The sequence below is a fragment of the Leishmania donovani genome, chromosome 25 (assembly GCF_000227135.1).
Source record: "Leishmania donovani BPK282A1 complete genome, chromosome 25".
In the NCBI taxonomy this organism is placed as follows: Eukaryota; Euglenozoa; class Kinetoplastea; order Trypanosomatida; family Trypanosomatidae; genus Leishmania; species Leishmania donovani.
Window position 1 is genome coordinate 30,994 of NC_018252.1, and position 27,186 is coordinate 58,179.

The 27,186-nt window shown below is 59.8% G+C and overlaps 9 protein-coding genes across 9 annotated transcripts; all 9 read right to left on the reverse strand.

Moving 5' to 3' along the window:
- Positions 1 to 1,265: 1,265 nt before the first annotated feature.
- Positions 1,266 to 2,042, reverse strand: LDBPK_250120 (electron transfer flavoprotein, putative; the record flags this gene model as incomplete). Its single annotated transcript, XM_003861295.1, has 1 exon — positions 1,266 to 2,042. The coding sequence occupies one exon, from the start codon at positions 2,040 to 2,042 to the stop codon at positions 1,266 to 1,268; it is 777 nt and encodes a 258-aa protein (XP_003861343.1).
- A 1,394-nt stretch (positions 2,043 to 3,436) lies between these two features.
- Positions 3,437 to 5,341, reverse strand: LDBPK_250130 (elongation factor, putative; the record flags this gene model as incomplete). The annotated part of the gene is made up of 1 exon (XM_003861296.1): positions 3,437 to 5,341. The coding sequence occupies one exon, from the start codon at positions 5,339 to 5,341 to the stop codon at positions 3,437 to 3,439; it is 1,905 nt and encodes a 634-aa protein (XP_003861344.1).
- Positions 5,342 to 6,322: 981 nt separating this feature from the next.
- Positions 6,323 to 6,712, reverse strand: LDBPK_250140 (hypothetical protein, conserved; the record flags this gene model as incomplete). Its single annotated transcript, XM_003861297.1, has 1 exon — positions 6,323 to 6,712. The coding sequence occupies one exon, from the start codon at positions 6,710 to 6,712 to the stop codon at positions 6,323 to 6,325; it is 390 nt and encodes a 129-aa protein (XP_003861345.1).
- Positions 6,713 to 7,477: 765 nt separating this feature from the next.
- LDBPK_250150 (hypothetical protein, conserved) lies at positions 7,478 to 9,619 on the reverse strand (the record flags this gene model as incomplete). Its single annotated transcript, XM_003861298.1, has 1 exon — positions 7,478 to 9,619. The coding sequence occupies one exon, from the start codon at positions 9,617 to 9,619 to the stop codon at positions 7,478 to 7,480; it is 2,142 nt and encodes a 713-aa protein (XP_003861346.1).
- Positions 9,620 to 10,363: 744 nt separating this feature from the next.
- LDBPK_250160 (hypothetical protein, conserved) lies at positions 10,364 to 11,011 on the reverse strand (the record flags this gene model as incomplete). The annotated part of the gene is made up of 1 exon (XM_003861299.1): positions 10,364 to 11,011. One exon carries the CDS (start codon positions 11,009 to 11,011, stop codon positions 10,364 to 10,366), a length of 648 nt encoding a protein of 215 aa, XP_003861347.1.
- Positions 11,012 to 12,284: 1,273 nt separating this feature from the next.
- On the reverse strand, positions 12,285 to 14,741 carry LDBPK_250170 (cleavage and polyadenylation specificity factor, putative; the record flags this gene model as incomplete). Its single annotated transcript, XM_003861300.1, has 1 exon — positions 12,285 to 14,741. One exon carries the CDS (start codon positions 14,739 to 14,741, stop codon positions 12,285 to 12,287), a length of 2,457 nt encoding a protein of 818 aa, XP_003861348.1.
- A 980-nt stretch (positions 14,742 to 15,721) lies between these two features.
- LDBPK_250180 (hypothetical protein, conserved) lies at positions 15,722 to 18,871 on the reverse strand (the record flags this gene model as incomplete). The annotated part of the gene is made up of 1 exon (XM_003861301.1): positions 15,722 to 18,871. One exon carries the CDS (start codon positions 18,869 to 18,871, stop codon positions 15,722 to 15,724), a length of 3,150 nt encoding a protein of 1,049 aa, XP_003861349.1.
- Positions 18,872 to 20,650: 1,779 nt separating this feature from the next.
- Positions 20,651 to 21,352, reverse strand: LDBPK_250190 (ubiquitin carboxyl-terminal hydrolase, putative; the record flags this gene model as incomplete). Its single annotated transcript, XM_003861302.1, has 1 exon — positions 20,651 to 21,352. The coding sequence occupies one exon, from the start codon at positions 21,350 to 21,352 to the stop codon at positions 20,651 to 20,653; it is 702 nt and encodes a 233-aa protein (XP_003861350.1).
- Positions 21,353 to 22,435: 1,083 nt separating this feature from the next.
- LDBPK_250200 (hypothetical protein, conserved) lies at positions 22,436 to 26,566 on the reverse strand (the record flags this gene model as incomplete). Its single annotated transcript, XM_003861303.1, has 1 exon — positions 22,436 to 26,566. One exon carries the CDS (start codon positions 26,564 to 26,566, stop codon positions 22,436 to 22,438), a length of 4,131 nt encoding a protein of 1,376 aa, XP_003861351.1.
- Between the last annotated feature and the right edge of the window lie 620 nt (positions 26,567 to 27,186).

Consider the following 27,186-nt stretch of genomic DNA (forward strand, 5'->3'; position numbering starts at 1 on the left):
GGGGGCCGTTGCCAGGATCGCTTGCCCGCATGCGCCGGCGACAGATGGAGCGACATAAGGAGTCGGTGTGACGGCATGGGGCACCCCACGCTCTCCCGTGTGCACGCGCCTCTCACAGGAGACCATGTGTCAGGCGGAAGGCAGCTCGTGGATAGGGCATGTGCCGGCGTGCAAGCCGCTCACAGCTTGTCGTCCTAAAGGGAAGCACAGCAGGAGGCGGATGCGTGCGCGTGTCGAATCGATGGCACGATCCGTAGGGAGCTGGTGCACGCGGGGTCACGGCTGCAAGTCTTGCTGGCGCAGCACCAGCCCAGACCTCCCCGCGGAGATGAAGAGTACGAACCCATGATGGACATGGTGGGGGAAGGAGGCAAAAACGTACAACTCGTTACCCCTACGGCGGGGTGGTAACGAAGGCGAAACAAAAGTGAGCGAAACGACAGCCGCGGGGGCGGCGGAGAGAAAACGGGCTAGACAACGTCTCTCAGTGCACAACGGAAACACGCGCGCACACACGAGAGAAGGATATCGGGAAGAGAGGCGGAAACCCGAGGAAAGCGGGAGAGGCCAGAGAGCCAGAGGAGACAGCTATTCATGCATTCATGCGTACGCCTCCCTCCGATATCACGCACATATCAACTCCTCGCCTCTCCTCCCTACCCTCCATGTCACCTCCGCTCCGCGACTTACAGCCAGCGCTATCCTACACACGCGCCTCGGGCGACTCTGTCGGGAAAAGTCAGAGAAGACATGTGGTGATAGCAGTGAGGTGCCCTCATGTCCTGTAGCGGTTCACAAAAACGACTACAGGCGTGTTTATGCGCAGAATCGCGAGATAAGGGCGCTTTCGGAACATCGTAAGAGAGGGAGAGCAAGAAGAAAAGAGCAGCGGAGCTCCAGCAACAAATTGGACGAGGTGTGTCGAGGACGCCGCAGAGCTGAATCCGAGTCTTGACTAACGGTGCCTCCTCTTGCACCCCTTGCTAGTTTGGACGAATGTTTGTGTGTCGTTCTGTGCAGCCCTATGCTCGGTGACCCTCCTCTCTGCCAGCTGCCAAGTGCCCGCTTGTCTCCTCGAATCAGTAAACCGAAGACGAGAAAACGTTTGCCGTGCTCCGTGTGTGCATCACCGTCACTAGGCGTGTGAAAGAGGCACTGCACCACCACTCTCATCAGGGCTTCTCCTTCTTCAGTCCACATGGTCGATCCGGTAGCACAAGGTGCTTTCCGATCCACACTTCACAGGCGACGCGCATAACATGGAACTAGAGTACCTTTGCCGCGTGCAGCTTGTCGTAGAACTCGTCCACCGTCTTCACCTTAACGCCGGCCTTGCGGGCGGCGGGTTCGGTCACAGTCTCCGTTGAGAGGCGAGGTGTGATGTCCACGCCAAGTGCCTTCACATCCTTCGTGTCGATCGGCTTCTTTCGCGCCTTCATGATGTTTGGCAGCTTCGGGAAGCGAGGTGTATTGAGGCGTAGATCTGCCGCCAGAACGCACGGCATCGAGAGCTCTACGACCTGCCGGCCGGCGTCTACCTCACGCGTCACAGTAACCTTCTTATCCTTCACCTCCACCTTGGAAGCAAAGGTGCCCTGCGGGACATCTAACAGCCCGGCAAGCAACTGCGGGGTACACCCGAAGTCACCGTCAACGGCCTGTTTGCCCAGCACCCAAATATCCGGCATGATCTCCTCGTGCAGCTTTTGAAGTATCTGAGCCACCGCCAGCGGTTCCACGGAGTCCACTGCGGTGTCCGGGATGACAACGTGCACGGCCTTATCACACCCAAGGGCCATGGCTGTGCGCAGCACTTCCTCCGCCTTCTTGCCACCAATCGTGATGGCCACCACCTCATCTGCAATTTTCTTCTCCTTGAGCTGAATCGCCTCCTCAATCGCGATTTCGTCGAAGGGGTTCACGCTCATTTTTGAGTTGGCCGTCTGCACCTTGTTGTCCTTCACGCGTACCTTGACAGTGTAGTCCACGACGCGCTTTACGCACACCGCAACCTTGAGGTAGTTCGGGATCGTGCGGAACATTGTGCGGATGATCGTGGGAGGAGCGGGAAGGCTTCTACGAACGCTTGGCGACCGAAGTCGTACGTGTGCAAGCTTTTAGAGACACAGTGGGGGGGGGGCGAGTTCCTCGAGGAATAGGTTTGCGTAGGCCTACGTAAAGAGTGTGCGGTTGTGGTGGGTCGCACGAGTGAGAAAAGCAAAATAGGTAAGGGGAGGGTGCCGGGTGTATCGCAGGTGGAGCTTTCTTGCTGTGATGCACCATTGTGGAGAGCAAGAAGTGAGGTGCGGAAAAGCGGATGCGGATGTGTGGGCGCCAGTGCACATGCGTAATGTCGGGCGGGTGGAAGAGCGAAAAGACAAACACAAAGAGGTGCCATGGCAATCCGTATGGCTAGCGTGAGGGAAGAGGGGCATCAGCAGCACCGGTGCAGCAATGCGCGGACTGCGAGGACGCGATGGGTGGTGACGACACACCTGCGCACACGATCGTACGCACAGGGCATGTTCGTCGCAGCCGACGTGGAAGTCACATCTTCGCGACGGCGAGCCGAAACACACGCACACTCGCCCTCTTCAGACCACAGTACTTGCCTTCCTATCCCTCGGCAGGCCGCACTGCGATCCCGCACCCCACCACCACTACCACGCACATATACACATGAAAAAAAAAGCGAAAGGCTTCGCACGGCTCACATTTGTTTTGGTGGTGGGGAGGGAGCGCGTGACTGCGCACATCTTCATGGAAGTGTGGCTCGATGTAAGTGAGCGAGATGCATCGTTCAAAGACAGGGCTTGATGGACGCTTGACCCTCTCTCCGCCTCTCTGCGCGTGTGAGCGCACAACGGCCCACGCCAGTGCGAATAGAACAGTAGCGAGAGAGTGAGGGGTGCTCCATGCCCATGCACCACTGCACACAAACAAAGGAGAACAACAAAAGCGCACACGGCACGCAATGTGAGCGAGATAAGGAAAAGACTGTGAGCACAACACACACACGCACGCACACAAATCAAATCGCCAACGGCAACACGGCAACGCCAAACCTCCCACGACAAACAAAACGTCATTCATTTTTTTTTTGTTCGGTTAGTTATTGCTCGCTTATGTGGAATCCGCGTCACAAGCATGGCGCCAGACAGGAATCACCATGCAATGGCACTGCGCAGCAGGGCGCGGCTACGAGTGTTTTTTGTTGTGTGCACTCTAAAAAGAACGGTGCAGAGAAAGCGCCGTATGCACAAGGTTCGGCCTCCTGTCGCCATCCTGCCATGCTTTCCACTCTCCGCCTTTTCCAGCTTTTACCCGACCACTTTCTCACACTCGGCAGAGGTACTCGCACGCACGCTCACTGAGGAGTACAGAGAAGAACTCACTCAGCACGCATCAGTGCATGTGCGCGTGCATTCGTGCACCTTCACTTCTTCTTCAGGGAGCGCATGGTAGTCTTGCCGTTGAAGCCCGGCTTGCGCATGCGAATCGACTTGGGCGTCACGGTCACGAGCTCATCATCCGTGACCCACGCGACGCAGTCCTCGAAGTTGTAGCGTACCGCGCTGTATGCGCCCCTTTTGCTGCTTGCCTTGTCGTTGGCGTTAGCCCGCATCCCGCCAAGCTGCTCGTTGCGCTTGCACACGTTCACGCCCAGGTTCTGCAGCGCCGTCTTCTGGTTCTCACCGACGATCTGGCCATAATGCACCTGGTCGCCAGGGAGGACAAAGAAGCGTCCCTGCGTGCTAAAGCCGGAGAGCGACCAGTCCGTCACCTCACCGCTGTCTACGGATATAAGAGCACCCGTGTCCCGCTCCGTTTCGATGGCGGCCATGGGCCGGTACGAGTCGAAGTGGTGGTTCATTACACCATCACCCCCAGTGAGGGTGTGGAACTTCAGCGGCACATTTGACATGAGGCGCACCGGCATCACGCACTCCATGAGGACGCGCCCGTTCGAGAGCGGTTCGATCTCGCCGATTTCGCCCATCTTGGAGCTCAAAAAGGAAACGACGGCAGACACCAGGTTGTCTTTGAACTCCAGCAGCATCCGCTCGAACGGCTCACACTCCACGCCGTCGATCACGCGCGTGAGCACCCGCGGTGCCTGGATCTCGAACTCGTACCCTTCGCGCCGCATGTCTTCGATGATGACGGACAGATGCAGCGGGCCGCGGCCGTACATGGTGATCTGCTTGGCGTTAAGACTCTTGACCTGCAGAGCCGTGTTCACCATTGCCTCCCGGTCGAGCCGGCGCTGGATGGCGGTGATATTTCCCATAGACTCCGCCGCCTCCTTGCCTTTCCAGCTAGCCTCGCTTTCTTGCAGGACAAGGCTGTACGTTGGATCGTCAGGCTTCTTGTACGGGAACAATTTCACCGCGCCTTGCTTGCCGATCGTGCCACCAATCTTTAGCGGCACCTTAACCCCGATCGGCTCCTGTAGCTCGAGGATGCAGATGTCACCGTAGCTGGCGCTCGTCACCGGCATCTTCTGCACACCGCAGTAGAGGTGAATCGACTTGACCAAGGCGTCCGTTTGCTTGTCCTCAAGCGCCACCGTGACGATGTCGCCGGTCTGCACGGTGCCGTTGTAGATGCGGCCAATCGCAAGCTTCGTGTTGCTCTTCTCGTCTTCGTCCACCTGCGCGACCAGCATCTGCAGAGCTTGATCGTCGTCCGTCTTGGGGGCAGGCACCGTGCTGAAGATGGTGTCGAAGAGCGGCGTCAGTGTGCCCTCCTTCTTGGGCTCCTCGTTCATGTACCCGCTGCGCCCAGAGCCGTACAAGAACTTCATATCGAGCTGGTTCTCATCTTCTGCTACCTCCAGGAACAAGTCCTCGACGGCCTGTTCCGTCTTGGCGATGCTGAGGTCGTCCTTGTCGATCTTGTTGAGACACACAATGGGTCGCAGGTGGAGGGAGAGGGCCTTGCGCAGGACGTACCGCGTGCCAGGACGTACGCCCTCCTTAGCATCCACCAAGAGGATAATGCCCTCGACCATCTGCAGCGCACGCTCCACCTCGCCGGAGAAGTCCAGGTGACCAGGTGTGTCCACAATGTTGATGCGGCGCTTTCCGTTGTCCAGGATAATGGCTGTGTTCTTGGCCAGGATAGTGATGCCGCGCTCCCTCTCCTGATCCTTGCTGTCCATCACGCGATTGTGCGCATTCGCCACGGTGCCGGACTGACTTAGCATGCTGTCCACAAGGGTCGTCTTGCCGTGATCCACGTGGGCGATGACCGCGATGTTGCGCACGTCATCGCGCGTGTGCATCCATCGTGCCAGCACCGCCGAGACACACACACGCGACGCGAAAAATCGGCGCATTCGTCACCCAAAAGCAAGGACGGAAGCGAGGGTAACTATGCGCAACACAAGGAAAGGCACTAGAGCAGGCGCAGTGTGTCGGTATGCGTAGCGACCCGCATAGGCGGTGTCGGCTGACGGTGGCTCTCTTCACGCACGCAGAAAGCAGGAGCAAAACAAAATGAAAGACACAGCTCGGTAAGAAAATCGAGCGGCACACGCATGGCCACACGCACGCAAAAGAACGCGAGCCACGCAAGAGCAACGAAGGATGTCATCATCAACGAACGCGCCGCATCACCATGTAGGGCGAACAATCAAACACACCAAACGAAGAATGGGGAGTGCAGATGAAGGTAGTAGACCCTTCGCACGGCACTATGTGTGCGAAGAGAGACGCCGAGGGAGGTGGTGGTAGCCGGCTCGCGCACCTCTTCTTCTCATCACGCGCCACGACAGCGAGTGCCCCTCCGGCTCTTTGCTCTCGCTCATGAGTGGGCGGTCGCGTATCATGCGAGAGCACGACAGCACAGCCACCCCTGTGGCCCACGTGGAGACTTCAGTAAACTCCGTAGCATCGCGCGAAGTTTCATCAGGGTAGGCAAGTCGTCTACCTTCTCTTTCCTTCGTGTGGAGGGGTGGACCGGGATTTGCGAAAAAAAAAAAGAGAACGCAAGCAAGGAGAGGAGAGAGTACGGTGCCTTAGCCGGCAATTAACTTTACGCACCAGCACCAACGGAGAGCCAGGGGTGGAGGAGAGCGGGTAGACGGCACCAAATCGCATGGATCCTGCAGAGAGCGAGATAGGAGTAGGTTGATTGCAGGCTGCATGACACGACAGCCTGTGCGCCTCTTTGGCCATTCTCCTCTCTGTCTTTCGCCGCTACCCTCCCCCCAAACACAGACACGCAACCGCCATCACACCACAATAGACGGCAGCAGACAACACTTCTGCGCAACGCACGCACACACAAAGCATTCATGGAAGCAGGTTGCTGTCGGCTAATACTGCAGATCGAGCATAGTCACGTCCACCATGAGCTCATTCACAGGAATCGTTTCGACGGCGCCATCTGGCCATACGCGACGCACCAGCATTCGAATCTTCCGCTGCAAGAGGTCGTACTTGGCCATCATGACCGGGTCTACTGCAAGAGAACGCGGGTTGGTGCAGCGCTCCGCCGTCTCAACAGAATCCAGACCAGAAGCGGTACCGGGAAGCGACATGGCGGCGCCGCTGGCGATCTGCTTGGCGCGCTCGCCGATGATGCGGGCAACTTCGAACTTGGTCAAGTACAGACCACTTCGCCGCTCCGCAAACGGTGTCACCGCGGTCGAATAGGCCTCCACACTCTTCGCCACCTCGGCGTCGAGCACTTCGGATCGCAGCATTGTCTACGCCGTGTCGATCCGGCGCGTCTTCTAAAATGAGCTGAGGCGTGATAGAGGTTGAGCACAAGAAGAAAATGGACAACAAAGATCGGCGCCAGCGACAACTGTGGTGGCGCTGTTGCTACGCCACAGGCTTTGCCTAGAGGGAACGTGGATGGACCCTGCGGTGGCACGGGTGAACATGTGTACCCCCAACGTAGGGAAGTGTTGGTTGCGATGCGACATGGGAGGGAGGAAGAGGGGAAGTGCGTTGTTTGCAAGCGGCAATCAACAGGCACGCAAGATGAGAAGGCTCCGGGGTGGGGCGGACATGGACGGGAAAAAAGACGCGCGCACTCTGGCACACGAGGGTCCCAGCTTCTCGGAGAACGCCATGACGGAGTCACTAACGAGCCACGCCGTTGGAGTAACAGCATTACTACCACGACGGCGCCAAATGCAGGAGTTGATGGCACATCATCATCATACCTCTGCCCAGAAAAGGCGTCCACACCGAACCGCGACAGGGAAAGGGAGGCGGATGCAGGTTGCGCGCAAAGCATAAGAATACGACATCTCCTTTGCGTCGTATTTCTTTTCGTGGAATGCGAGCAGTATGCGGCAGCGTCATGGTTGCGTTTCGGGACACATCAGTCGCTTCCGCATCACTCTCACCTCTTCGCATCAACCAACGAATCCATGTGGGAAGTCAGCGTGAACCTTGGGCGCGACTCGCACCCCCCCCCACACACACACACGAATGCGACAGCACCCGGGCACGTGCCGCTACGCCAGCACCTCCTCGAGACCCTCGACGGCGCAGCTGAGCGAGAACACGTCGAGCGGCGTGAGAGACACCTCCACGGCAAAGGATTTCGTCGGATGCTCTTCGGATACGGTCGCAGCGTTCGCCATGAGTGTGTGGCATCGAGGAAGAAGTTGCTCGCGTAGGGCACGCAGCAGCTGGCACCATGCGCAGCGCACAGAGGCATCGCGATCGCCAGCCGCTGACATCGCAGCCGGCGTGCACAATGAGCGAATCCATGCCTGCTGACACACCTCCACGCGCACAAAGTTCAACGCGACAACGAGCGGGTCCACGAAGCCGCTCGTGCCCATCGACACCTGCGTGAGGAAAGCTTGCACGCATTCCCGAATCGCCAAAGGCATCAACGAGTGCACCGGTGATGCCTGCCGCTCGGCGAGATGATCGCTCTCGCTTTTCGCCGCGCGCCACTCGTGCAGCAGCTCTTCAAGAAAGAAGCGGGCGATGGACGGGTAGGGGCAAAGCGCCATAAGTGAGCCGTGCATGCGGACCCGCGTCCGCTCCTCGAGTCGCTCCAGAAGCTCCAGTGCCACCGTGCGCGCCATTCGTCGGTGTTCATCGACGGGGCACAGAGCAGAGATCGTCAGCAGCTCCCTTGCTATATCAAAGAACGACTCGTAGCGCCTCGTGTGGCACGAGTCGAGCACCCGTTGCCCACAGTCCCGTAGCTCGCGATGCTGCGCCTCTTCGGCAGAACAGAGCGTGTACTTGGGCACAGCGGACAGAAGATCGTGCAAAAAAAGCAAATGCCGCAGGAGCACGGCTGCACTGCGCGCGCAACGCAGAGCTACAATGTACGCATCGGCGACACCGAGAAGCAGCGACGAAGCGGACACCGAGTAGGCGAATGATGGATGCTCCGCCGCCGTGAGCTGGTGCCGAAGCACGTCAGCGAGAAGCAGCAGCGCTCCCTGCCGACACAGCGGCAAAGAGAAGTACTCCTCTGGAGACCCCGCCGACGCCTCCCCTGAATGGGCATCCACCGCATCCAGTGCCACCAACGTGCACGCCTCTACTTCTCGATCGTGCTCCGCGGCGAGGCTGGCTGCGGTGCTGTCCGGCGGTTCAGTGCCCCTCTCGACGTCAGCGAGGTGCAATTTGCCGCCATGGCCACCGGAGAGCCCGGAAGCCTGCAAAGCTGCTAGTGCAAACGAAAGAGAGTCGCCGGAGGGGTAGCAGTGCACCTCGCCCGCAACCCCGCGGAGGCGCGCGAGACATCGGGTGAAACTGGTGCCGAGGTCGCCGTCCACCTCCGTCTCAGATGCGGCTCCACGCCCAGCTGCCACGTTTCTTGGAGTAGTCGGACTCATCTCTTGCAAAACGCGTGCGCGCCACTGTTGCAGGGTCGCGGTCGTCGACCCTCGAAGAGGTGGTCGGGGCAAAGCCACGGAGGGACAGACTTCTGTGCTGCAGAGTGTAGCGTACGCTGCCAGCAACAGCGCGGCGGCTGAATCATCTTCGTCGCCTGTAGTGCGACGGAGCGCGACGACAAGACGCACCAGCTCCTCGCGCACACGGTACACATGAAGTGCCTCGAGCAGATCCCTCCGCTGCTCTGAGGGCTTGCTCTCAGTGTCGTCGTCTGATGCCAGGCCCGACGCACTCGGTGAACGATCAAGCGGGTTCGAAGCTCTGACTGTGGTAGGCTCCGCGTCGCGGAGGTGCAGGCACGGCAGAACCGAGCGCACGAGAATAGGGACGAGATCACGCGTCCATGCTTGCATTGTCGCGTGCACGCGTGCAAGAAAACAGCCCTCGTCTACGCAAGCAAACGTATCCAACTTCTCCGAGCGTAGAAGTCGGCGCTTGCGCTCCACCGTATCCAAGAACAGTGCCACGTACACGCGTGACGCCAGGACCACGTACAGCGACACCTGCGCAGGCGAAGGGCACGGCATCGACACCGACAGGAGGGAGCTCATCAGCTCCCGTGCGCCCGTCAGCCGCCCCTGATGAGAGCCACTGTGCGTCAGAAGATCATCGAAAGGCAGCGCGCTCAGCCATGCGTACTCATTCACCAGCAACTCCAGAGCTGGGACGCCTTCCGCCGGTGCGGCGGCAAACGCCCACGCCGTTGTTGTCGCAGCGTCTGTGCTGTCCATGGAGGGCAGTGGGCCTGTCGAGGGAGGGTGAACCAACTCGGAGGGGGGGAGTATATGGAGCAACAAGGTCAAAAGAAATGACGCACAGTGAGAGGCATAAACAGGGGGAGGGGTACGACGACTAGGGAAGGAGGGGCTGCACAGAAAAGCCAAGGAGCTGCGAGGGTGCTTCATGCTGCAGGGCTGAGGTGATGACATCAACACCTCCATGATGCCTATCCGCTATTGCCACCAGCGTCTCCCGGGGGGGGGGAACGGGCTACACAGAAAACGATACGCGTCCCGAGGGGCGATGTCACTCGAGACACCTTGCATCGTAAGGAGTGGCATCCATCAGGCCGGAGGAGCAGCGAGAGTCGCTCGTGAAGTGCCCCTCCCCCTCCCCCACGAATCTGTCCTCGATGTTGCCGGGACAAGATCCACAAAGCCCCTCCTCGCACCTTGTGACGGCACCCCCCCCACTCCACCCCGAAAGACTCGCGAAAGGAATGGCATTCATCAACACGGACTCCTCGTGCTGCTCGCGGTTGGACATCAAACAGTGAATTAGCGGCCTATGCCGTGACAACCACGCACGCAAAGGCGCTCACCCGCGCAGCAGCGATACACGCGGGAACTGAAAACAGTCACTCCACACGTGCAAGAGCTTCATATTCACCACCTCTCCTTTCGCTTATGCCCCGCAACTTGCCAACGGCGGCCGAGAAAAACTGCTGTGTTCACGGCCCCACAGCTGCACGACAGTCAACTGCGCGGCGACGGTTGTGTGGGGGACTGAATGACACGGTTCAGCAGCAGCTCATCTTGCCTCGAAACTGCCTCGTCGTACCTGCGCTTCATCTCAGCATACTTGCGCTCCAGCATGGTGCACTGCAAAGCAGCGGCCGCAGTTTGCTTCTGGTTGGCCTCGGCCTGCTCGCCGAGAGCGCGCCGAAGCTCTGACACCTGCACCGCCACACTATGCTGCTTAACGACGAGGGCTTCTTTCAACTTGCGTGCTTCCTCGAGGCACCGCGTGGCGTGGGCGGCCACCGTGGTTTCTGCGTCAAAGGCCCGTGGCCTCAAGTCCACGCGCTCGTCCGGGATAATACGGGATCGAATATCAGCCATTTCGAAAAGCAAGTCGTCCAGGATGACAAACGCCTCTCGGGCATCTGCAGCCGCAGACGACTCGTCGCGGCACTCGCCTGCCGTCGCGCTAGGCTTCTCCGCCGGTTGCCGAGAAACTTTCGGACAATGTCGTGCATCGCAAGCGAGGAGCGACGCGTTCGCGCGCCGGAGTCGCAGTACCTCGTCCTGCAGCATTTCAATCGTTTGACTCAACTCGGCGTTGCGGGCAGCTGCCGCCTCCACCTCAAGCGACAGGAGAAGTGTGCCCGCTGCATCCGCCATGTGCCGGAGGCCGTGTGGTTGAGACAGAGAGGGAAGCAGAGAACACTGCAGCGTCAGCGCGTCCCTGCTGTTTCTATGTCGGTAATACACCACCAGCGGCACCTGTGGAGGAATAAAAGGAGCAGCTGGTGTCGTCGAAGGAGGAGCCTCGCCTTCCCTTTGACTCTATGAAGGATGCCGCGTTGCGTTAAATGGGATAGTGGAGCTTCAAGAAGACACCTTACGCGACTTCACGTCTGCACATGCCACATCTCGGCTGCAAGGCAGGGGTGCGCACAAGTATTTGCGTGCCGCGAACGGTGCCCACAGACCGCCGATAAGACACACAAAAGATGTGGAGCCGAAGTTTGGTTAGGATTGTCCACCGTGCGGCGCCGCCATGTGCAAGCAGAGAGACCAGAACGCACGGCAGCTGAGCACCGACAGTACACAGTGCATGCGAAACACGAAGTGGCCGACATCGTTACAGACGCGCAGAGAGACCGAGAGGAGCCGTGGTAAAGACGAGAGGGATCCAAGTGCGCAGAACGCGTTTGCACGCAGTGCTGGCCATCATCCGTACGCTGGTCTGGCTGTTTGGTTGCCTCCCCACTGCAAAGGCCTGTCCTACTTCTCTTCCTCGCTTCCCGCTACTTCGCCCACAGCAAATCGAGGCAATGATGCAACCTCCGCCACGCAGCAGCGGCTCTGAGGTGCGGCAGTCATGAAGCAGGCGCCGCGACTGAAGAACCGAGAGACGAAAAGAGGGAAGAAGCGTGGTGGCGAAGGCGCCTGGAACTCAATATGCGTGAAAAGTACTTGCCACAGCTGCGATGAGGGAGCGTGGTGCGGTTGGGGGAGCCGGAATTGCTTTCTATCCTTCATTGTGGGGAATGCCAGTCTGTGGTTGTGCCATTGTGCAGGAAGAGCGGCAGTGCGCACGCAAGAAGGAAAAGAGAACCAAGGCGAAAAAAAAAACACTTCTGCCGTCTCCACTAGCAGTATCTGCACACACGCACCAATGCGCAGACACAGGATAACGAAGACAGCGCAGAGGACTCACGATCTCAGCTCGTGTACGCAGCTTGAGTACCGAAATCACCCCACCCTCTTCCCTAACTCGATGTCAATGGACATGGGTCATCCATTAAATCAAACAGATTACACACATTTCCCACACAAGCACATGCATCAACGTGCACGACGACGACAATACAACTCCGTTGACCGAAGAGATGACCGCATCCTTGCAGATGTCGCCTGCCTCTGCAACCCCACCCCACCTCTTCCTCGTCTATAGCGCCTGCGAGTACTGCCGGTAAACAGTGCGGCGAAGATCAAACAGTGCTGGGGTGGCAATGGAAGAGATCGTGACGGTGCCGTCCGCGCCTTTGCGGACACACACGCCTTCGTCAAAGACGAGAAGCGGCGCCTTCTTGTGAAACTCGCTGTACAGCCCGCTTTCCTGTCGTGACGTCTCGCGCAGGCGGCGCAGGTCCATGTCCCCGACAAAGAAGGAGCCGCTCTGCAGCCCGCGCTGCTCCCGCTGTGTCGCGCACGCCTGCGACTTGTCCGCTGTCACAGAGGCGAGGGAGTAGATGGCCCGATCGGAGCGACGGCGCTGCATCTCTTGTTCCTCGAGGTCGGCCTCTGCACGCACGCCAGAGAGTTCACCGTTGACCCACCCAACCTCCCACGTGCTCTTCGACTTTGTCTCGCGAACACGGCGGAGGCCGCGCGACAGGCTACGCGCCAGACTCGACTCCAGCTGCACCGCATACGAGTACACGTGCGTCGCCAGTTCCAGCGGCACGCCACAGGAGGTGGTGCTGAAAACGTTCGAGCCGCACTTCATCGCCTTGTCGGCGCGACAGAAGTGCAGGAACGCCCGTCCGTCTTCGGCGCTGCCGCGAAGTCCGACAATCTTCTTTGCAAACGTCCATTTTGTCTTGAGGACGCTCTTCATGGTGAGCGCGTCAGGATACCCACTGAGGTCGGACAGGACAACGCGGCAGCGCCGGTTCACCTGCACGGCAACCCGCGACACCTTCGATGGGATGTTAGCGAGTCGCTGCGCATCGTTTTCTACCTGCAACGCCTCTGGCCCTGCATCGCTGTGCTGCCGTGCAGGCGCGCGTTTCTGCAGCAAGACCTGCTCCTCCTCGCTGACAGGGAGTCCGTACGTCACATCGACGCGCTTCAGCGCCGCCGCGCTCAGAGTGCTCGTGGTCTCCAGCACGGGAAAGCTGAGATGCTTCGAATGGTAGTGTAGCGGGGGCGGCAGCACCAAGCCAAGGGTCGTCGCCGCCTTCGCCTTGGATGCGGCGACGGCATCCTTGGCGCCGGCGCAGACGGCAGCTTTCTCAGTTGCGCCGCGGTGACCTGTCGCCGCCGTCGCACACTCGCCGTCGTCGTCGTCGTCGTCGTTCTCTTCTCCTTTGACAGTTGCAGCCTCGTCGTCGTCTTGCACAATCTGGAAGGCGCTCCGCGCCTCCAACTCGCGCCGTCGCTGCTCCATTTCGTGCTCGAGCTCAATGTAGTACTCCTCTAACTCCTCCCCACTTAACCGACTGCGGCGCGTGATTTGCATGTGGAGACGCTCGCCGTCGGCGGCGGCGGTGACAACGGCCGCGTTCGTCCCTGGCAACGGCGGCTCCGTCAAGACGATGAGGTGATCGGCGCCGTCGCGGTTCCCCTTCACGAAGTACTCGAGCAGCTCTGCGGAGGGCCCAAAGTCGAGGGAGGCACCGTCTGCGACACAGATCTTCGGGCCCTGGATCGGGAGCACCTCCTCCGCGCTGCGACACGTGAGGACGTTGGCAAAGAGGCGCTTATCATCGAGGATCAAGTAGTCTTGCAGAGCCTCCGTCATGGTGCCCGCCTTGTCGAGCAGCTCCTGTGCCTGGGCAGCCACCAGAACAACCTTGTACTTGTCGCCGCCCTGCTCCGCCAAGAGGTGCACAATAATGTTCAATACCTCCAGCCCACGACCTGCGACGTTCACAGGCACGAGAACGTCACTGCCACCACGCAGGGTGTGCTGGAATTCCTTGAAGAGGTTTTTCAGTTGCTCCTCGTATTTGGTCGTCCGATTCGAGCCGGTCATGTGAAAAGGAAAGCTGCTCGCAAGCACGATGTTCGCAGTGGTCGGCACGTCAAACGGCTTCAGCGCGTACGACGGCTTCACCGAGAAGTCGGGGCAGTAGAATAGCTCATCGATTTGGTACTTGATTATCCAGCTGTAGCCGCCCAGCATGCGGCCAGCAAAGACGGCGAGGCAGTTGACCTCGACGTCGCCGTTTTTCACGGTGACCTTGCCGCCGTATGGCTCGCGGAGAGAACGGAAGCTGTGGTAGATGGAATCCACCGTCATCGTAAAGGCCTCCCCATCCGCGAGGGTGAACGTGTGCGAGTTCGGGTACTGGTAAAGGAAGGAGTGCAGGACACTGTGCACGCCGACTTTTGATGTGCCACCGGCCGCCGCCACGAACGTGCCGGGTGAGATGTGGCTGAGGACAAAAGGAAGGGCGCCGCAGGCGGTGATGTGCGGGCTCGACAGGACCACGGCATGCACGGTTGGCAGGTGCGGCTTCAGCTTGCTGAGGAAGGACGTGTCGAACTCATCGTTCCATCCGCAGTCGAAGAGGATGCGCACCCCGTCGATCTCGATGAGGTAGGCATAGGGCGCATTAGGGGTAGTGCACTCGTACACCGAAGTGAACTGAATACTGCCTGCTGAGGCGCGCAGCATGGCGATAACAGCGTGTACGGGGGTGGGGGTAGGAGGAGGCGAGAAAACGGTGCGAAGACAAAACAAAATAACGCAGCGAGAGAGGGGGACAGAGGAGTTGCCAGCCCGTTCTACGCGGCCTGATGGAGGACACTCGTAGGAAAGGTGCAGTAATGCCATCGCGGAGTGAAAAGGTCGCGCAGGGGCACAGGAATGGGAGCGACGTGCAGGTGGTCAGAGAGCAAAGCAGGAGTAGAAGCGGAAACGGCGCAGTATGACAGCGGAGTAGAGAGAGGCGTAGAGACGGCGAGGGGAGAGGAACACCATGAAAGGAAAGTAGCGGTGATAGGGGTCGGGGGACAGAGGGGTGACAGGCCCACTTCAAAGCCGCAACCACGGTTGTAGCAGAGATGGCGTATGCGCATCAACACACGGAAGCGTAAAGCGAGGGGTGGGAGGATTGCGTGTCGCCACTCAAGGAGGCTCGCGCACGCACACACGCGTAGCCCGGCGCACCCGGTTTACCTTCGCCACCACAGCGTTAGTCCAGGTGAGCACACAGGCCAGTCCAGCCAGCCGTGTCCGCTGCGTTTCGCCCGCATACGTACGCAAAGCGAAGCAAACACGAGCACCGCACATCAGATGTGGGCAGCACTCGCACTCGAACAGAGAGAAATCACCTCGGTGATCACACACCTCACGCGCCCTGAAAAATGCGAAGGGATGGCGAGCGAGACACACGGATGGAAAAAAGAGGGGGGGGGCGAAAAAAAAAAAAACACAGAAAACCACAACTGTGAAGAACGCACACGCCGCCGCCACTCGAGCAGCAGCACTGCCCGCAGCGACCCCTGAAACCACAGACCCACATGGAAGCCGAATGTGCTCATCTGACAGCAGCACGGTATGCGCCCTTTTCCGGCCTCGGATCCGCAGGGACCTCGGCACGGGTCCACAGAGCCGATGTAGGACGTCATTGCCCTATCTGCACCCTCGCGCCTTTAGGATTGATACTCTGGCTCGGGTGAAGAAGCTCCTTCCTGCACACGGAATGCGTACGCCTCGCAGCCCGACTTCGCCGCCGCCTCGCTAGAGAGGCCGTCGGGACTTTGCAGCGCAGCAACCGCGGGAAGCGTCGCGTAGCTGTGAATATGGGGCAACTCCTCGACAAAGTACTCCCGCAGTGCAGCCACCGCGGCGGCTTCCACGGTATCCCTCTTGCGAAGACCGGAAGCCTGCGCGATGCAGTACGCGACCTCGTCTGACATGGGCACACTCAGCCGGCAGTGCCACATCTGGCCTCTCTGGCACGTGTCCACCCGCAGGCGAAGACCGTAGGCTTGAAGACACAACTTTCCCAGCAGCTGCTCCGCCGTTGGCGCCACTACGTCACACAGGTGCGCTGGGGAGAGGAAGGCGTCGCTCGTTTCGTGACTGATGCGGATGGCCAGTTCGCGTGCGCAGCTGAGCAGGTTCTTGCCGACAACATGCTCCAGTATGACAGAGCGCTCGTGTGATGTTACGTGAAACGACAAGTCGCTTAGCTGATCGTGCTCGAAACTGAAGAGGAGCCAGTTGTCACTGACCGTGCGGTCACTCGTGGACATGATCTCTGCTACCACCGCGTCGCGCAGACGAGTGAGGGACCCGTGTGCACCCGGCTGAAGCCTCACCTGCCCCCTCATCACCACCTCATCACCGAAAGCACGATGGTGGACTCGTATGTGCATCTCGAACACCTGCTGCGCAGCGCGCACCACAGCCAGGCGTGGCGTGCTGGCGTACCCTCGGCCAAGATGAAAGGCCCGATCAGCTGAAAAGGGATTCGTCGAGAACCGCGAATGCGGCTGCAACACGGTGCTCTTCGGCGGCGTCGCGCCCCACAACTCCGCCGCACACGTGGCGCCGTCCTGGCGAACACACACGGTGCACTGCAGTCCGTAGAGGCGCGCGATGGCTTCTGCGCACGTCTGCAACGGTGACGAATCTGGTAGCGTCGATGGCAGCTCGGCCGTCAAGCAGAATTCGCTAGCGACCGTGCTAGAAGGGTCTCGGCAGACAACCTCCGGGAGCTCCTGCATGCCTCTCACCAGAGCAAACAGCGCACCAATCTCGGTGGACCCGGCGGCCTCGGCAATCACTCGCTCCGGCGAATCATGCACAGCGGCCGCCCGTGTGCACCGCGCAACGTACACGGCGCGGTCCGCTTCACGCACCACACGAATGCTCCCGAGAAACGAAGTATGCGCTTTGGTCGCACGCCAGTAGCGCTCCAAGGCGGAGTCGGCCGTCTGCACCGGAGGAAGCGGCTGCGGCTGGGTTGACTTGTGCGGGTCCAGGAACCTGATAAATGGATCGGACAAGAGGGCCGCCGTCAGTGTCTTGACGTTGGCGTCCTGCAACGCCTTCACCCCCGCACACGGTGCTGGAGCGCCGCCGGCGTCGATGAGCATTTTCTCCCGCGCCTGCGCCACGCTTCGATGGCAAAGATCAGGGAATCGCTGCGCCAGCGCAGCCGCCATCGCCTTTTGCTCGCTGCGCGCTTTCCGGCCGTCGAACGCGCAACAACATAGCTCACGGCTGGCCGCAACGCCGGCGTCCGACCGATCAGCCGCCTTGGCGTCGGCGTGGCCTCTGACAATGTACAGCTGAGACAGCCACACAGGCGTGGCCCCCGTCGCGACGCCCCACTCTGGATGAAGCGAGTTGGATTTCAGCATTAGCGTCTCTAGTACGAAGGTCGCCTTCTGCCGTTGCAGTGCCCAACGCAGTTGGTGCTCTAGTCCCTGTCCGGGGTGCGGAGCGGCGTCTTCAGAGGCGGTGGCTTTGCTGTTCCCCAGGATGGCGCGCACCTCTGGATGGTAGGCGATCTCGCGCTCAAACACGTCAGGAAACACCGTCTGCAGCGCCTGCACCGTGGCAAGCTCGACCGTGGAGCTTTTGGAACGGCCCGTTGCCTTGCCAAGGACAAAGAAGCGGAGGGCGTCACCAGCCAGGTCGGTGACGGTCGGTAAATCAAGACACGCCTGCACCTGAACCTTGTGCATCGAGCCACCCACCATCTCTGCCCGAAAGACAACCTTCTCTTCGCCGATGCCGTAGTAGTACAAGAGAAGCTTGCGCAGAAGGTGCTTCACGCGCAAATGGCTCCGTGGTAACACAAGGTGGAGTGGCGCACTGAGGAGGCGCTGCTGAATAGAAGCGTGACAGTCAGGATAGTACTCCGACGTCGTGTCGTCGCAGAACTTCAGCAACGCGCGCAGTCCGTCGCTGGTGAGGGCTACTGTGGTTGACGTCAGTGATTTCCCTGTAGCACCATGGCGCAGGCTGCACTCCACGTTGCCGGGGGTGACGTGCGGCACCAAGAACAGCGAAAAGCCCTCAGACGACCAGACCTTTGTGTAGAGAGAGAGCACCGACAGGGCAGTTGTGCTTACCACAGAGCTTGATGGATACGGAAGACCAGCAGCAGAGAAGGCGTCTCGGAGAGCGCGGCGCACGCATCCATGGTAGCCTTCGCCGACAGCCTCGCCCTTGAACAATTCGGTCAGGCGCTGCTGCTCGGCAGCGAGGGACGCCGCCTGCACTCCCGTGCCGCGTGGCACGAGCTCAACGCTGGCGGTGTGCAGTTGCGTTCCCTGTAGGTCCTGCCCGCTGGTGTGGCGCACCCGTAGCCGCAGCTGCGGGTATCTCTGCTCCAGAAATTTCATGACGCGGCGGGTTTCGTCAGAATTCACTCTTGTAAGATCGACGATGGTGAGGCCATCTCGCGAGACGGGCGGCGTCGGAGAGGACTGCAGAGGAGACGTGCTGGTGCGCAGCTCGTTGGAATCACTGAGGTGGCCAACAGCCTCCTGCACAGTAGTGGAAACAGTGCCTTGCCACGCCGCCACCTCGTTCACAAGTGCCTGCGCACCACCCTCCGACGATGGCTGATGCTCCACTACCACCCGCATGTCCTCAGTGATACAAAGCCGCACAGCACCGCCTCGGACACCCTTCGCCTGACGCAGCGCTTTAAACACAGACTGGATCTGTCCGAGGGTACTGCAGCAGCGGCTCTGTGACACCGTGCAAACAGATTGCCTTAGCGCCGCGCAGCTTGGGCGGTAGAGGTGCCGGCCCGTTATCATCGCATGTGAGAGCATCATGGAAAAGGCCGCAGCAGCGCTTGGCTTCTCCTTATTTCTTCACGTGGTGCCTCTATCTGCGACAAGAAGGCCCTCTCGTCTACGGGTGATGACCCGTCGCGCGGGTACAATCCGACGAGATGAAGCCGTTTCGTTGGAGAAGGTCGTCTCTCTCTCTCTCTTTTCGCGTCTCGTGAGTGTGAAAGGGAGGGGGGGGGCGCTGCTCCTGCGTCTACCGTTCACGGCGCGTGAGGTAGCGAAGCAGCACAAAACGGGAAGGAGGCAATGATGATGGTGCGCCTGGGTGCTCTCGCATGAACGCCGTCTCATGGAGAGAGTGAGAAAAAGAGTGCGCGTCACGCGGGGGGGGGAGGGGCAAGAAAGTCAAGACTATTACGAACTCCTAGGCTCACCTTTGCACAGCATAAGGAAAGAGACGCGAAGGCGGCAACGGCACCCGTGGAAGCCCCGAAAGACATCGAGAAGGGAGAGAGGGAGAAAGACGTGAGAAGCGAGGACGGAGGGCATGGCGGAGTGCCTTCAATAAGTCCCACATAGAGGCAGACAGAAAGACCTCCACATGTACTCGCAGTGCTACGAGTTAAGCAGGCCAATGGTCTATCACTCGCCGACGTAAACCAAAACGGTCGATTGGGAAAGCTGTCCCCTCTGCACCCATGCATGCCGGTGGCTAAGCCGAACCGCACCGGGGAGGGCCACGGCTTTCGCCGTCTCTTTCCCCTGCAACAAAGCGCTGCAACACCCGGTACGGCTCTGAACACCGCAGCGCATGCCAACTTCCCCCAACAGGACACCACCAGCACGAGAGCATCAGGCCGGCGCAGCCGAAAAGGCATCCAGCACCAAAGACGGGGTCACAGCAAGATTCACACTGAAAACTCTCCACCGATATCCACATCCGGGGGGAGGGGCAAACACCCCTGAGCGGTCCCCTACAAGCGCGCTGACTACAACGCACAAAAACAGCAGAACCAGCGCGCGAAACCTTGCGGCGTGGCCAACGACACGGCCGCCTTGAAAGCCACGCGGAAAGAGAGAGAGAGCACACACGCATGCAGATACGAAAAACTGCCTTTACAGGTGCACCGCTCCCCCGCGTAGACACGTCTGACAAACTTCCATGAGGGAGACGAGGGCATGCACCACGAAAACGTTTCCCCTCTCTTCAAGCGAGTGCATGAGGCCGCGCGACACAAGCTACAACGCCACACTGCACCCCATCCCGCACGGCCGGTCAGAGCCCCCCTCCCCCCCTCCACATTACCTGGTGCGGTGCAGCAGCACACACGCGCCACGCCAAACGCGCCGACCAAGCCATCCGAGAGCACGGCCTACGCCTCAAACTCCACCCACACCCGCATACCAGCAGGCTGCGCGAGGGCCGGGGGTGGGATGCCTTCCAGCCACGCGGACACTCTGCCCATCATGTGGATGGTGCACACGTGTTCACTGTCGCAGGTCGCTCCGGCGCCGCGTCACCCCGGTCCGGCGCACCGGCATCAGCAGCCATGCATCGCCCTCCACGCCCCACGTCGCGTGTGCTTGGCCCTGCCACCACCACCGGTGGTTGCGCACTTCGCAGGGAGAAATGCGGGGCGGCTTGCTTGGCTTCCTCCCACGCAGAGATGGTGGAGAATACTTGGGCCGGGTGAAGCCACGCGCTGAGCTGGTCACCACCTCACCCCCTCCTCATCGGCCCGCCGTCATCAAGGCGTGCGGGGAGCGCGAGACTGAGGAGAATACAGAGGGTCAATAAGGTGGTAATGCGCGGCTGGCCTATCACTTGTTCACGAGTGCGGTGATGCCAAACTCGTAGGAGCTGGGGTTGAGCTCTACGCGTTCCTGTATCGCGGCGGCTGCAGCGGTGAGGAAAGACCTGTTGTCGGTGCAGGTACCGTGCAAGATCGGGTTCTCTTTTCGCCCATCCAGCTCAACGCAGCGTCCGCCTACGGGGATGAAGCAGACAAAGTGAAGGTCGATGTCCGCGTCGATGTGTTGGTTGGCGGTCGCGCCCTCCTGCGCAGCAGCGGCGTGAGCGCTGGCGAGACTCGTGTCTTCCGCAATAAGTTTTCCGATGATCTGGGGATCTTCCGACGTTTCTGCCGCCTTCGCCCACGGGCCGTCGAGGATGCTGCCGGCGGCGATCTCACCGAGCTTATCGCGGTTGTTCATAAGAGCATGCGCGATGGCGATGGTTCCGCACGCGTTCGGGACGAGCTGGTGTGTGAAGAAGAAAGGGTGTGATTTGCGAAGCGCCGCAACTTCCGCTGTCTGTGCAGCCTGCTGCTCCGCTAGGCGTCTATCCGTGGCCTCGCACATGGGGTACACGAGGAGCACGGCATGCACCGGCGAAGGCACCATTTCAAGTAGATCGTCCGACACACCGTACACGTCCACAAACTGCACCTTCGCTTCTGTGAGACCCAAGGTGCTGATGTAGCGGTTCATCACCTGCGGATTGCTCTCCAGTGGGAACCACATAGTGAGGCCACGGCAGGAAACAAGTAGAGGCAACACAAATGACAACCGGCAGAAAACGGAGAGGCGAACAACCGAATGGGAAGTGGACGACGAGGGGGCCGGTGGGATCCACGGCGAGATGGCGCTGTCACGGTGGAAGTTGTGAGCGGGAGGGCACCTCGTGAAAGGCGAAAACACTGAAAGGCTTCTTGTGTGGTGGAGAGTGGTGGTGGACGAGAGAAGCGCAGCGGCGTGTAAAGGGGGGGGGGGTTGGCGAGAGGTGAAAAGGGGTGCAGAAAGGGCAGCAGAGGGAGAGAACGCATCCGGTTGCGTCTGTGAAGAAGAGTGTGCCCGAAAGTGCATCTTCGTTGAATGCCACACAAAGAGGGCTTCAGAGAGGAAAAGCGCCAGAGGCGACATCACCGGGCTCAACGTGCGTATCATGATCGGATTTGCCCAGAGAGCCAGCTGAGCTGATCGGCACTTGTCGCATGGGGAGAGCTCGTGCTAGCGTGGATGTCCGCGACGGCAGGCTGCTCATCTTCCTGCACAGTATCCGTTGTTGCGCGGTCTCAAAACGAGATCACCGAGAGAGGAGAGAGAGAAAGGAGAGAAGACGAAGGGGATAAGGGGAAAGCACCGATGGAATGCGACACTTCGGCCATGCTCACGCATGCGCATCGACGAGATGTGACCCATGTTCTTTGTTTTTTTTTTTTTCTAAAATCGTCCACGGTAGATAAGCATCCAGTGAGAGAGAGAGAGAGCATATGCGCGCCTGTGTAAGGAATGCAAACACAAAGGAGAGGACACTCCTGCTCGCCAGCGCAACGCGTCAAAACGTAACAAAAGAAACGAAGGAAAAAAATAAACAGAACACGGTGCAGATGCACCGAATACACGCGAAAGAAGACGTGCATCGCGCACAGTGGTACACCAGTTCCTTCCATCTGGAAGTGCTCCTCTTCACACCACCCTTTTTGGCCTTCTCACTCTGTCCGACTGTATGTACATCTGTTGTTCACGAAGTGGTCGACGTTGCTTCCCGTCGCGCAACCCGTGCCTCAATCCACCATCACCTCTGCAGATATTCCATTTTCCCTTCTAGAGAAGCGCCTTCAACTCCGGCTCGGCCTCACGGTTCACCTTGCTAATGTCAATGGTTGTCCCACAAATCGGGCACGTGAGCGTCTCGCTCAGCCGCGTCATCAAGGCCGAATACGTGGCAGGGAAGCCGCAGCAAGGGGTCGCGGTGTAGTCGTTCTTTACGATGTGCTTGCCCGTCACAATGCAGAAAGGGATCGTGTTCTTGCAGGCGCCACAGTCCAGTTCCGTCTCGGCAACAGGCGCGTCACAGTAGGGGCAGGGTAGCATCGGTTCAACTGGGTCGACAGCGTCGTCCTTGCTATGGCGGCGCACGATGCCCTCGACCTTCTTGCGCGACTTCTCCGTCATCTCCGTCCGGTACTTCTCGTTCTGAATGAGGAAGCAGGCGTACTCGAAGGCGGACTTCTTGAAGTTCGACTTGATGCACTGCAGCACGGTAGTGGTGACAATGGTGGCGATGTGCTTCGGGAACTTCTGTATGTTGCGTGACACGCGCAGCAGCATGCGGCACGCCGTGTCTTCATTCTTCATGATCTTGAGCAAGTCCTTGACGATTATGTAGGAGTGCAGCAGCATCAGCGCGCGGCGTAGGTCGTTCGGCACACGCATGTTCTTCTGCTGAAGAATGCTGTAGGCCTCCACGAGGGTCTTGTGCGCGCTCTTGTAGTTGCCCATCTCCTGCTCCTTCGCCGCAATGATGACAGACGTCTTCGCCGCCTTCTCGTAGCTGCCCATGGCTAAGTAGAGCTTGAAGATGTACGATGGATCCTTTGGCTCGCCGTCTGTCTCGCCCATGAGGTAGTCGATGAACTTGTTCGTCAGGCTGTCGCTGTGCGCCTTGCCTACTACCTCCACCGCCTTCTCGATATCCTCGGGCTGCCCTGACTCGAGATACTTCTTGAGCGCCTTGGCGTAGTTGCCACTAATGTGGTAGTACATGCCAGCCTGTCCGGCCTTGCCCTCATTGTCGTAGTACTCCGCGATCATTGTGAAGTCTGCCTGGTTCGCGAGCGGGGCGACGCCGTCCTTCAGCTGCACCTGGTTCAGCAAGGCACTCTCGAAGTGGAACATGCAGTCATGCGCCTTTGCCAGCTCGAAGGCCTCGTCCAACGACTTGGCCAGGACGAGAAACTCAACCGCCATGCCATACTCGTTCTGCAACTTGCACTTCTTGGCAACGAGGGCGGCCGCGTTGGCGGAGCGTGTCTGTCGTACAATAATGTAGGCGCCATGAAGGTCGTTCAGCTTCTCTAGCCTCAGCCGCACCGCGTTGTCCCAATCCTCGGCCTGCAGGTAGGCCTTTTCGGCCTCTGCGAAAGCCCCCTCCGCCTCCTTGCCGTGGGCGTAGATGCCGATGATGTTGCGCGACTTGATGAGAGGCAGCAGACGCGCCGCCGCCTTCAGATTCTTGCAGCGCTCAATGTAGATCGTTGCCGCCCGCTCAAGGTCGCCGGCCTTCTCGTAGAGCTGCGCCGCCTCCTCGTGCTTCTGGTTGTCCTCGCAAAGCTTGGCGCACTCCTTCACAAACGACATCTCCGCCGACTCCTTCGCGATCTTCATGGCGTCGGCAATGTTGCCGGTGCGAATCTGGCAGCGGGCCGCACCCTGCCGGCACTGCTCGTTATGCCGCTCCACCTCTTGCACAGTCACCGACAGCTCCGTGCTCGCTTGGCCCGTCGGCAGCTGGCGGTGACCTTGCTGAAACATCTCTAGCGCCTTCGCGTACACGCCGCGGTATTCGAGCTGCTGTGCGTACTCGCGCGAGATGACGGGCACTTCTTCCGGCGCCAGCTGCGCTGCCAGGGTGAGGGCGCGCTCCCACTGCATCATGTCGCGCCGCATCTCCAATGCGCAGAGCGGCTGCGAGGAGCGAAGAAAGAAGTTCTGCGCGTCCTTCATGTACCCCATGATCATCGACACGTGGCCGAGCAGCAGGTTCTTCTCGTGGATGTGACGGATCTTCTCCAGACACAGCACCAGGCTGGGCTGCGATAGCTGCCGATAGACGCGGATTGCAAGCTCCACATCCAGCATGTGCAGCGCTTTCACAGCCAAGTCCTCTGCTTCCTGCGGCGTGGAAATGTTGTTCGACGACCACCGCAGCCGATTCAGCGAGAAGTTATTGTAGAATGCCTCGGCGTTGGGGGTTCTCAAAAAGATGTTGGTGTGCGTCTGCAGCGGCACCGTGTCCAGCGTCCCGTTCGGCGTCTGGCACACAACCGTGCCACGAAAGAGTGTGATGGGGGTGTAGCCCGGTGGCAGCGGCGTGTACAGGTTGTCATTGGTGCTGTCCTTCACCAGCACCGACTCACAGGTCGCGCCGTGGCGGCTGTGCGGCGTATTCACAAAGGTCACGCATTTCTGGCTGTCGTGCGTGATGAACACCGTCGCTTCCGCCTGGTCCCACAGCACCGTCTTCTGGTCCGGCTCAAAGCCCTCCGCCTTGTTGGCGACCTCCGTCACGAGATTGAGGTTGAAGAGGCCGTTGCTCTCGTCCACGTAGGCGATGCGCGTGCAGGCAGGATTCGGAAAGGCGCGCTTAAGGCCCGTGTTGCATGTAAACGTTGCAACCTGCTGGAGGTTGTGCAGCGCGTACACGCTCACGCGGTTCGTCGTGGCGTAGAGGAAAAACGCCTCGGACAGGCCGATGGACACAAGGCGAGTGTCGCCGCTCTGTGGGAAGTACACCGGCGCAGCGGCCTGTGGGGTGTCGCGGATCGGGCTCAACTGCACTCGTCCATCGTACACAACTGCCGCCAGCTGCGAGTTCACTTTCAGATCGGTGACCGTTGACGGGTAATCCACCGTCCGCAGGAGCCCCGAGTGCGCCTGCTGCGACGCCTCTGCCACATTCTCGGCCGGGTCCGCCATGGGGTAGGGGAGGCTATTGGGGATGAAGTACTCGTAGTAGGATACCTGGTTGTTCGCGCCCACGCCGAGCATCGCCATGCCAGCTGAAATGAAGGTCGGGTCACTGTTCACGGGAACCGTGCAGACCATGCGGTTGTCCTGCAAGTTTTTCACCCCAATCGTGCGGGTGGAGATGAAGGAGAAGACGAGCGTGCCAAAGGAGGCGCTGACGTTCAACACTTTCAGCGTGAACACGGTAACATTGCCCTGGTCCGTGCCGAGGAGAAGCTGCTGACCATCTCTCGACCACGTGAGCAAGTCTGGTACGCCCTTGTCCGACTCAAACGCTGCCTCGTCGCCGGTGGCAGCGATACCGTCATCGTTGATGCGCAGCAGCCGCACACGGTTGTCAGCGGCCGCCGCCACGAGACCGCTGCCTTCGCCGAAGTTCACCATGTGCACGGCGCTCTTCGCCAGGCTCACGGAGCTACGCAGCCGCACCTCACTGCCGGCCAGGTCCAGCAGACCCACCGCACCACTCTTGAACCCTACCACGAACTCGCCGTTGATGCCGGCAGTCAGGGATGTAATGAGGCCCAGCCCGGTGTTGAATTGGCCGACTGACGTTGAGAACGACCGAAGGTTGACAACCAGTACCGCGTTGCCGAGGTTCACGGCGGCGAGGCTCAAGCGCTTCGGCGAGCTGGCCGTCCCCGAAACACACACAGACTGCGGTGCAGAAGGTAACGGAATCGTTTTCAGCATGCTGCCCTCTGCGTCAGAGATGGACAAACTGCGGTCTGCTGAGATAATCAACAGACGACTGTCCGGCGCGGGAGTCCACACACCGGAGAGAAGCTGCTGCGTGTGCGTGCCCACCACCGGCACAAGTCGCAGCGTCCTCCGGTTGTACACTACAAACTGACCGCTCTTCGCGCCGATAGCGAACTGCGGCTGGGAATGAGACCAGCAGATGAAGCGCAGGTCGCTCATCTTTGTGTCTATGGTGTCAGTGTGGCGTGTGCGATGCGTGTACAGGTGCACATCAGAGGAGCTCCCAGTGATGATGGCCAGTGTGTCACTGCCGCACTCCCACGCCATGTCCACGACACCCGGCATGGGGAACTGATGCTCCACCTTGCCCAGCTTGTTCAGGATGAGTACCCGGCCCTTCGAGCCAGTCACCGCAATCAGCGGCGCAGACGGGTGCAGCGCCTGCACGACATGTCCACGACCCACGTCTGCGTTGGAGATGACGAACTGCTGCGTGAGGCCCATTGCGTGATAAGCGACGAAAACTCCGCAGACGAAGAAGCGGCAGCAACGAAGCGATCAGAGACACAACTTGTCAGGCGTGCACAGGCACACACATGCAGGCGACTCACTATCAGAGAGGAGCCAAAATACTATACGCTGTGGTGGTCAAAGGCGCGTGTCTCTCAGTGCGTGGTGACAGTCCCGCACTCTCGTCGGGTTCTCTCGCGACTCTCCGGCACACGCGGCGAGAGAGAGCACCGGTGCGGAGGGTTCAGCGGATGGCCTTTCGCGCTGCTTTGCGACGTTAATCGTCGTTTGGGTGTCCTAAGTACCCTCTAGGGCCCCTTGCACAGAGATCCACACGCAGACGCGCGGTGGGCAACAACCACACAAAAAAAAAAAAACGAGAGGAGAGCGGCTTTTGGGAAGGAGGGGAGGAGCCTAAACTAGCCCAGCCTGACAAGTGGAAATACGGTGTACACCTCCCTGGACGCGGCCCCGCAGCTAACAGGGATATAAAACTGAGCGGTAGCGTGTAACGTGGGCGCGTGTGAGTGTGTGCCGGGCCGTCAGACGGGGGACGGGGGGAGGAGAGTAGGCGCAGGGAGGAAAAACGACTGTGGAGCGTATCGACATGCTGT